Source organism: Doryrhamphus excisus, linkage group LG16 (assembly GCF_037039965.1).
Source record: "Doryrhamphus excisus strain RoL-2023G ecotype Guam linkage group LG16, RoL_Dexc_Guam_v1.1, whole genome shotgun sequence".
Classification (NCBI taxonomy): domain Eukaryota; kingdom Metazoa; phylum Chordata; class Actinopteri; order Syngnathiformes; family Syngnathidae; genus Doryrhamphus; species Doryrhamphus excisus.
Window position 1 is genome coordinate 18,432,822 of NC_136372.1, and position 10,495 is coordinate 18,443,316.

General features: G+C 44.9%; 2 protein-coding genes across 2 annotated transcripts; both read left to right on the forward strand.

The window, feature by feature from the left end:
* The first annotated feature begins 508 nt into the window (after window positions 1-508).
* Window positions 509-2,361, forward strand: LOC144901855 (uncharacterized). The gene is made up of 3 exons (XM_078797174.1): window positions 509-681; window positions 1,270-1,575; window positions 1,663-2,361. The coding sequence occupies exons 1-3, from the start codon at window positions 651-653 to the stop codon at window positions 1,752-1,754; spliced, it is 429 nt and encodes a 142-aa protein (XP_078653300.1). The 5' UTR covers window positions 509-650; the 3' UTR covers window positions 1,755-2,361.
* Window positions 2,362-8,877: 6,516 nt separating this feature from the next.
* LOC131103651 (ras-related protein Rap-2a-like) lies at window positions 8,878-9,957 on the forward strand. Its single transcript, XM_058050105.2, has one exon. The coding sequence runs from the start codon at window positions 8,946-8,948 to the stop codon at window positions 9,591-9,593; it is 648 nt and encodes a 215-aa protein (XP_057906088.2). The 5' UTR covers window positions 8,878-8,945; the 3' UTR covers window positions 9,594-9,957.
* The last annotated feature ends 538 nt before the right edge of the window (window positions 9,958-10,495 follow it).

Genomic DNA, 10,495 nt, shown 5'->3' on the forward strand with positions numbered 1-10,495 from the left:
GCCTTTGAGCCTGAGAGAGACAGGTACAGAATTGATCTCCTTTGCCCGAATGTTTGGTGTTTGCTTTCTGATAAAAATGGCTGGGTGTGCTTTTGTGTGTATTTTTATCCCCCAAATGGCTCCAACGTGATAAAAACAGTTTCCATGTGAGCCATTAGAGCCTGTTGATCATTTGTGGTGTTTATGTGAAATTGGATAATGCAGATGCCACTCAGGGCTGGTTAAAAGCAGAGGGTGAAAGGGTTTTAGACGGGATGTCACACAGCCTTTTTGGCAGCACTGTACAATATTGGCTTTTATATTAAAATCAGTTTTCAGACATGATTTGGCAGCATATTACAGCTCATCACCTGATCATGCAGGTAGGTAGTATTCCTGTAAACACGCTAGAACAAGAGTCTTCCATGGGCATGTCCTCTCTTGTCCCTCCTTCCCAGTTTTGCTGGGAAAAGCTGAACCAAGTCTCTAGACCGTCTTAACCCTGCAGGACGCCTCCCCCGGACAGCATGGTGAGTCTGGCCCAGCAACGCGTCTGAAACGTACGGATTGTCAGAGATGTGAATGTGACATGTGTTCCCACTGCACAGGTGAAAAGGAGCCGTTTGGCCCCCGCCAAGAGAGCGCCGCATGTTTACAACTTCCTTTCCATCATGTGCCTCATCACGGCTGTCTCCGCTTTGGGTGAGGCGTTTTGTAAAATACTACAGTCCTGGAAGTGAATGGAAAGAAGAAACACTATGGAATGTTGTCCTTATATTTGGAAGAAGAAAAAAAGCAACACTTTGGGTTTCACTGTGACACCCTAACAAAAGATAATAGGAGTAATTATCTTATGACGCTGCAGGCAACAGCGGCTGCATTTGGTGTTAGATGTTTGGTGAGGAAAACAACACCACAGGTCTATTTAGTAAGACGGAAACTTCATTTTACTGGTGGGGGGGCACAAATGGCTTAAGTTTGTACACACGCCCACAATGGCCAGACCTAAACGTATATTAGTGTGTGTGTATATATATATATATATATATATATATATATATATATATAAATAAATAAAGGTGACTATAGGGGTGCTACTTAATGTTTTGAGGGCTCTAATTATATTTAAAAACATATTTAGTAGGTCCTATGCTGTAATTACAAAAATATTCAATGTATAAGGAATACTACATAGTGGAAATTCACTTATCACTGTCATGTCTGAGAACCAATTACCCGTGATAAATGAGGGATTACTGTGATGTGATTTTAATGCTCTATTATGCTCAGATATGGAGATGAAGACCCCCCCCGACACCATGGTCCGCTGTGGCGATAACGTGACGCTGACGTGTGAGGTCACCTCCCCGAGCAAATTGGATCTGATATCGTTTTCCTGGAGCTGTCCGAGCGAACTGAACGCATCGTGTCCGTCCAACCGCAGCGACTGGAAGGCTGTTCATGGAAACAGAAGCTCAAACTATAAGCTCCCTCTGCAACTGGCCAATGTGACGTCCGTCCACCAAGGGAAGTACTTGTGCAAACTGCGCTCCAAACAGGGAATGAGGAGCAACAACACTACTGTGACGGTACTAGGTCAGCTACATGTACTGTGTACAGTACCGTGTACAGTACCACACGCCTTCCTGCATCCTTCTAAATGCTCTTTGTCTTTAATTCCAGGCTGCCTGGGGAATCAAACCTCCTCCAAATACAAAGTGCGGTGGACCCACGTGATGGTGCAGGTCATGATGATGACATTTGTCATCTACTGATACAGCGAGCACCTTTTTAGGTAGGGGGTCAGCGATTATGTCAGTGTGAGGCGGGCCTCCACGGGGGGGGGGCACATCAGCTCATATACAGCCTTATTATGTTTATTATGGGGGGCAGATAATTCAATGTTCTATTGTTATGTTATATATGTGCAGTTCCTCTAGATGGCCACAAGGAGGCAGTCTGGTCACACTTATTTTACTTCCTATCTTCTCATCCCCACCATCCAGGTTGCACAAGCTTTTTGTCCGTCATGTGTGATGCATGACACGTTTAAGCAGGGGAGGGGAGGGGGGTCAAATGGTCTAATCCCAGGACCCACTTCTTGCATTCCTCACTACGCCATGTCCCACTTTTATTTGGACATTATTGCATTAAGTTCATGAAGATGACTCAAAGTAGATCTTGGAGGAATTCATGCATAAATAATTCATAAATATAAATTAAATATCAAAATTGCAAATATAAATATTTTACTTACAACAGTTTTTGTTGCTCAATTTTACTTCTACTACCACTTTTACTATCCCAGCTGACTTTGGGGGAGAGGCGGGGTCCACCCTGGACTGGTGGTCAGCCAATTTGGAGTGGCTAATCAACCTAGCATGTTTTTGGAATGGGGGGGGAGGGTCAAGCATGCACAGGGAGAACATGCAAACTCCACACAGGGATGCCAAGAGGAGATTCCAACCCAGGTCTTCCCATCTCCTGACCGTGTGGCCTGCATGCTAACCACTCAGTTAGCTTCATTTCATTTCATATCAATATCATTAGAACAAAACTAAAGAAATAAGAGGTTAAAATGTGTTTTAGTTGTACGTGGTGTAAAATATTCCGTACGTGCCAGATTAATAGTTTTTCTTTGTCTACAGACGCATGTCATCTTGGTTATGGAATGGGTATTCAAATGACAAAATAAAAGCTAAATCTGTGTGAGGAAAGTTTTCATACTTTGATACATTTGTCATTCATGTATTAGCATCTGCTCTGGTTTGTGAAATAGCCAAGGTTACTGCTACCTTTTTAGAGAGCTGTGTTTTTTGGGTGGTTTTTTTTCATCATCCAAACGACCTTCAGCAGAAATCAGCATTATCAGCAGTCGATAAACCCATCAAGCAAAGAAAAAGAGGCTCTCGTGTGGTCTTCACCACAGCATAGAAAGGAGAAGAAGGATAAACCTTTGTAAGAGGATAAAATGTTCTTTTGGGCCCTGTTGCTGCCACCGCTGCATCCCCGTGGACGCGCTGCTGGGGGATCAAACTACTGAAACATGACCCGGGGAGACCCGCAGCTGAGAGCAGATAAAGCTATCTTCTTTGCTCCAGCAGAGCGACAACAACATCCGACAAGCCGGGGATGAATGACAGTCACATCAATCCTGTGATGAACCCTTACGTGCTGGTTGGGTCAACTTTGACTCATCTTGACATTTTATAGCAATAAAAACAGCCGAAACGTCTTTACATTTATATTTACATCTGCTAAGCTATCCTTTAAGTGAACCAAAAAGCAAAGAGTTGCGTTCAGGTGCAATGTTGAGGTCTACACGTATGGCTCAAATTGATGTTCCAACAGTTGGAAGAATAGAAGTGGTCAAGTTGCCTAAGCCAACCCCATCGTATTTGACTACCGGTTCAAGAGGACTTCAAAACGTGAAGTACTAAAACAGCACATGCGATGCAAAAAGAGAGCAGAAGCCATGTCGAGGTGAGACGGGGCCTTGTCGAAAAACCTCATCTCTGGCAGCAATCGGTACGTCAAAGTGTCAAAGTGACGGCAATGACAGTTTAGATCAACTGTTGCCTGGTTGGACTGAACCACCAGAAGCTGATGTTCCTAGGACTCCATTGCCATGGTGAATTGATCCCGAGTGGTTCGTTTTGTTGCGCTTCTATCTTTGCTGCACACGCCGTTGAAAAGAGCAATAATGACACAGCGTATGTTTGGCTTTGAAAAGCACTCTCCGTGAAAGCATCAATCGGGATCCTCGTCAAGCAGAGAGGACAATCTAATGCGTGTCTGGAGATGACTGGGGATCAATTGAATATGTATCAAATTGAAAGTGGTGATTGAAACCAGAAAGACACTCAGGTTTCTTATGGGACAAGTATTCAGTATTCTGATGCAAACGGTATGTACACTATAAGACCAAAAGTATTTGCTCACCTGCCGTGACCCACATAGAAACTTAAGTACCATCCTATTCGGAACCCATAGGGTTCAATATGATGTCGGTCCATCTTCATGGAAGGCTTCCACAAGGTTGAGGAGTGTTCTTCCAAAAGCACATTGGTGAGGTCACACACTAATGTTTGTGGAGAAGGTCTGGCTCTAAGTCTCTGCTCCAGTTCATCCCAAAGGTGTTCTATCAGGTTCAGGTCAGGACTCGGTGCAAGCTGGTCAAGTTCATCCACACCAGATTCTGTCATCCATGTCTTTATGGACCTGGCTTAGTGCCCTGGTCATGTTGGAAGAGGAAGGGGCTGCTCCAAACTGTTCCCACAAGGTTGGGAGCATGGAATTGTCCAAAATGTTTTGGTATCGTGGAACATTCAAAGTTCCTTTCACTGGAACTAAGGGGGCAAGCCCAATTCCTGAAAAACAACCCCACACCAGAATTCCTCCACCAAATTTCACACTCGGCACAATGCAGCCCCAAATGTACCGTTCTCCTGGCAACCTCCAAACCCGGATTCCCAAATCAGATTGCCAGATTGGTATTTGTGGTATAAAATACTCTCAAATTCCCAATCTACCAGGAATGTACTTGGAACGGAATAGCAAAGAAACCCAACACTAGCAAGTCGACCAGCAAGTCCTGCTATCCAAAAATAAAACAGATCGCCATCTTCATGCTTCCAATGTGTGTGGACACGATCCAGGTACCAAGCACTTTGCTCCGCTGGTCCTTCTTTCATTCCCAGTCGGTGCAGGACACAGCAGCTCATGGGCGGCCATTATCTCGCTGCATTGAACAGTCAAACAAATCCTTGGGTCATGTGCCGAGGAACCCAAACACAGAAGCCGCTACGCACTCTCCCGATGCTTCTGACTCTTCCCGCATTTCCCTGCCCGGCCAAATGTGCCGACCGTGTTTGCAGTCTGCAGCTGGAAAGTCGCCATCACGCACAAGTTGAACACTTGAACTCCCTGACTGGTGGAGGAAGGACTAATTGCTACACTGATCCAACAGTGCAAAAAGTCAATTCTTCCATTTTGTTAACTGGTCTTGGGATTTTGATCAGGAGTGTATACTCAGGATGATAGCATTTGGAGTCTATGATGGAGTGTACTACATACTAATCAGAACTCCAACTCCCAACGGTAAAAATCAAGATCTGTTCCATGTTCCAGTCATATTCGTCACTAATATGTTTTTTGGAATAATCCTACAAACTAATCAAACAAACAAAGAGCCTCATGTTGGAGACAAACACGGAACACCGACTCTGCCCGACGCTGGTTTCATCTGGTATCAAACAAGTCACTCTGGAAATCAATCAGACAATTATGGTAACAAAGGAGGCCGCTTGTTTCTCTTTGCCTGCATTTGGTGCTGATGGAAATCTCTGGAAGGTTGGTGAAAGCCCCAGGTTACTTCCAACCCACTTTGTATGAAGTCACCTTGAAGAGCCCAGCCACTCTTTGAGAACAATGCATGAGATGATGCTGACAGATAAAAACAAACCCTTCCAGGGATTTCTTCAACATTTGCTGCACAAGTTAGAAATGATGGAAAATGGATTCAAATGGATCTCCACACCAACGCATACTGCATGTTTTCATTGGCTTTGTATACTTGGGCGTGATAAAGCTCAAACACCAAGTACTGCAGTGGGAGAAGGTTATCTAAATGTCACATCATCAGACGTCTTTTCTTCTTCTGCTTCCATGGTGTTACCCACAGGCTTATTTTATGCTAATTCCATGCTGATGGAATGTGTTCCTGTTCATAGGAAATCCAAGTCAAAGGGCTTAAACAGGGTTTGGTGTGGAATGCAGCTACGGGAAAATAGTAGATGTCTCCAACTTACGGCTATCCAACATCATAGTTCTCCAAACAGACATGTTGTGGGACCGGTGGTGGTTGCGATGAGGACTATTTGGCATGCCCGTTTAGCTTCATGCTAATACATCCTGCAACTAAACTGGAAAACGTGCACATTTTAAGGCTAACTTGTCCGGAAAACCGTCATCAGCCACTGGATGACCAGAACCACCAGTGGAGTCATACAAGGTCTTTGCTCAAGTCCCAGCTGGGATAGGCTCCAGCATACCACTGCCCGAGTGAAGAAAATGGATGGATGGATGCTTCACTGATAATGTGAGATTTTGGACTTTGCCAATCCTTAAAGTGACTCCGATTCCATATGCATATTTGAAAAGAGGCCCGTTTCCCCCACGGTCATGTAGTCATAAATGCCCCCCAAAAAGCATGTTCATGAGTACAGTTCCAGCATGTCCAGTAGGCGCTTTGGTAATCTGAACATACGACTGACAAAAGAAATGCAAGCACAGCAAGAACCTCAACACAATCAGGCCAACGAGGTCCACGAACACACCACCAGGAGCACACCTGATGTAAATACAGCAACACCAGTCGCTCACTGTCTGCAGTTCCACAGCCGTCACACCCAGGACTGGATGTCCTACCCCAGAAAGGCCAACCTCCGGCAGGAGGTCTAACCCCTCCTTGTGTAAGCAACCTACATGTGTGAATCCGCAAAGGTACAGACTTGAAAGGCTGGATTAGAGAGCAGAACATTTCAGGGGCAGACGCTGATGGGATTTGCTTGATGTGGACTGACAGAGAATGACACTGAAAGTTGAAAATAAGCAAGGGAAGGACAGGATGAATATTACTTAAGGAAGCCAATGTCCTCTGATGGACCATTCTTCCCACTTTCACTTTTTAAAAGCAAACAACTAGCAACACCAGGAGACACGACAGACCAGACGTGAGCTCACAATGGCTGATGGTCCAATGCCATGAACTCCCATCAGGAGTTTTGCTCTTTTCATTGCTAATACTGTAAACACAAACAGCGGGCTGCTGCTTAGCTCTTCTTTAGCTGTAGCTTTATCCTGACCGAGCTGTCAGTCTGGCAGAGCAAAAGGTGGATGTCTGATATGCCGATATCGGACAACAATCTCAATTTAGCTATAAAAAGTTGCCTAATGCTATTTCTCCACCAAAAGGTTCAACAAAAACGAGCAAATTTGGGGTCAACGAGTTGGTGTCCTCCCTCCAGGGTTCCCTCTGGATTTGTACGTTTATTTTTCGCTATGGTTATGGTTTGACAGTGGAATATAAATGAATAGAAATAAACAAACAGAGCAGAAGGTCACGGCGGCGTATGTGTGTGTGTGTTTTCCAATGTCCTCATCATCCAAGAGTACAAACTGTCCCTCCGTCATCGTGACGCACAAACATCTCGCAGTTAGCAAGACTCAGCGAGGACAAGCCAATCATGGAAACGACACACATCAAGGTGCTATGTTTGATGCCGTTTCACCAACCGGGTTGGAATGACAATGAGGTTGCATCACGTCTCGGAAGCCAATTGTGGGAAAATGATAACGTTATTTTCAGGACGGTCTGTCAAGACAGCGGTTCAAGTAAGAGTTGCTAGGCTAAAAAATGATGTTGGCGGTTGTAATCCTGGTCCGGCTACATTTCATCGAGGTCTGGCCACCAAAGAAGAAAGTCTATAGGAACCTTTTGTTCCTGGACACGCCATGTTCACATATCCATTAAATTAAACCTCCAAGCATATGTAGTTGTTCTGGGGAGGGGGGGGGGCTTTACAATACTTGCTGCCGGAATTGCTTAGGGGCTCTGAGCTTTCTAGTTTGGGTTTATCCATCCAAATGTACAAAGGTCAGCCTTTCACACAGGAATTAGGATTTCCCATCCTGCCAAAAAAACACTAACGCCCATGCAAGACGACTGAATGGAGGATAAACGTGGGAAGGTAGCACACCGTACTGCAAATGAATCCATGTCCCCCCGCAGGAGGAAAACAAGGCAAACAGATGCGTGATAAGTGAAACATTGAAGGCAAGAACAGCTGTGAGAAGTGAGGAATGAGTGACAGCACCATATGTGCACACCTCCGATCCCTCGCAGCTCAGGTGGATGGTACGGCGGTATCATAGCAACAAGTGACACATTTTTACACTTGGATTGCCATACTGAATTTAAATTACCATTAGCGCCCCGCGCTGCCTGCAGCTATTCATTTACCTCTGTCAACATTATGAATATGATGATGAACACGTGATTGACACTGCTGTCAGAATGAGGCCGTACTTTGCCTGTGAATTTATGCCATTGTATCGCCACTCTATTTTGAGGATGCTGGAAAGGAGAGAGGAAACGTAGCTAAACACTATTGCTTGGAATAAAAGCTGTAATAATAAAACAACCAAACTGCATCTGTTCTTCCATCACGCTGGTCTACAAGCAAAATGCTTCCGCAACCAAAGTAGAGACGTTTGTCTTTATATACTTATTCTCATAAAATTACCACTTTTTTTCTTAATATTTTGATGTTATTGTAAAGCATTTTTGCTGCAATTGTTTGTCTTAGGTTTTGTTGTTTTCTTACTGCGGGCTGCAAATGGCCCCCAGGCCGCACTTTGGACACCACGGCTCTAATCTAATACTGTAATTCACTTTGTAAGTCACTTTGTTCCCAAATTGGAGAACATCAACCTAACCCAACATAAAATAAAAATGTACCAATAATTAAAATATATGTAAAAAATAAATCTAATGAAATGTCCACCCAACAGGTATGAACAATGTTTGCCGTTCTTGAGGCATTTTGAACGTTCCTACTGCACTCGTGCAGTATGAAATGATAGAGATGATAGAAATGATGGAGATGATAGAGATGACAGAGATGATAGAAATGGTAGAGATGATGGAGATGATAGAAACCAGCCCATGTCAAGTGCAGCTTTAAAATTCTGTCCGTCGCCGTGATAGGACAGTGACAGGATCAGCCGTCCTCCGATTGGACAGGGGGAGGGGCGGGCAGGGAGCGCGTGTGAACATAAACGCAGCATGCAGCTTGTCCGGCTTCATCCACTCAGCGCCTGACGCCAGCGCCCGCCTGGCTTAACGCGACCAAAGCATCAAGCAGAACCAGAAGAGGGCTTCTTCCAGCCAAAGGCGAGGAGACATGGACAGCAGCCAAGCCAACAAGTCTCTTGAGGAAAAACAGAGGACAAACGTGCGGCTGGTGTTTTTGGGGGCGGCGGGCGTGGGAAAGACGGCCCTCATCCAACGCTTCTTAAAGGACACCTTCGAGCCCAAGCACCGGCGGACGGTAGAGGAGCTCCACAGGGAGGAGTACGAGGTAGGGGGTGTCAAAGTGACCATCAACATCATGGACACCAGCGGCAGCTACTCCTTCCCGGCCATGCGGAGGCTCTCCATCCAGAAGAGCGACGCCTTTGCCCTGGTCTACGCCGTCAACGATCCAGCATCCCTGGAGGCGGTGAAGAGCCTGAGGGACGAGATCCTGGAGGTCAAGGAGGACAAGTACACGCCAATCGTGGTGATCGGTAACAAGATCGACTGTCACCACGAGCGGAAGGTGTCCAGCGAAGATGTGCTCTCCACGGTGGAGCTGGACTGGAAGAACAGCTTCGTGGAGGCGTCGGCCAAAGACAACGTTAACGTGCTGGAGGCTTTCCGGGAGCTTCTCCAGCAGGCCAAGCTGCCCGGCTGGCTCAGTCCGGCGCTGTGCCGCAGGCGGGAAACCTTTCCCAAAGACAGGAAAACCATACCTCCGATGAACAAGACCAACAGTTGCCTGATCTCCTAATGACGTGAAGGTGCACGAGGACGCGGACTCAAGAATGAACTGCTTCTTCGCTGACTGGATCCATGTAGTCCTGATCAGGGAAGACTTTCCTCCGTGTGCAAAGGAAAAGACACCAAGCACAAACATTCCAAAGTAACTTTCCAGACCAGGAGAAAACTGCTTGAACTTCAACAGTGCCAGAACATAAAGTCATGTGACTAGAAGACATATTTGAATGTCAGCTTCTTGTCTGTACGACGTTAGTGTAATATTTATCAACTTGTCTTTTGCTCAAAACATACCTGTTATGCATTCATGTTTCTTTTTCACTTGAACTTTTTTTATTTCTACATACTGTAAACATAACTTTGTCCAATAAAAAGACAGTAAAAACAATTTGAGTATGAGTGGATTTTTCATATGATAAAATATTTCAGGATGACAGTTAAGTCATCTTCCTACATTTGAAAGTGCTGGAGTAAAGGGGTTTGTTTATTTACATCCCATAATGCATAAGTAAGTAAGTACAGACGCATGTCTTATCTAAATTGTGTACGACATTGCCATCTAGTGGTCAATACTAATAATGCAGCAGACCGCAAGTGGGTATGCACATTGTTTTTCACCCCCATTTTTAAAAACAATACTTTTGACAGAGGAATTCATCATAGCTACTACTACTACTACTACTACTACTACTACTACACGTACTGTATATTCATATGTACTGCAAGTTAGTACAGCGTTTAGGATTTTAGTAAGAGTAGCACATTGGCGAGTCCAATCACATCCAAATGAATTTTAGGGCATAATTCAATGAAGTGTTCCTTAAGAATTTGGTTACTGTGTGGACTTGATTGTTTATGAAAGAAATCACATTGCTTCTTCTTCTTCTTTCTCTGTAGGCTTTTCCCTTCAGGGGT

Bases quoted from the DNA above. Each gene is read 5' to 3' on its own strand.
- LOC131103651 (XM_058050105.2), top strand. From the start codon at position 8,946: ATGGACAGCAGCCAAGCCAACAAGTCTCTTGAGGAAAAACAGAGGACA.
- LOC144901855 (XM_078797174.1), top strand. From the start codon at position 651: ATGTGCCTCATCACGGCTGTCTCCGCTTTGG. The intron at 682-1,269 runs GTGAGGCGTTTT...TATTATGCTCAG, and splicing joins CACGGCTGTCTCCGCTTTGG to ATATGGAGATGAAGACCCCC. The intron at 1,576-1,662 runs GTCAGCTACATG...CTTTAATTCCAG, and splicing joins CACTACTGTGACGGTACTAG to GCTGCCTGGGGAATCAAACC.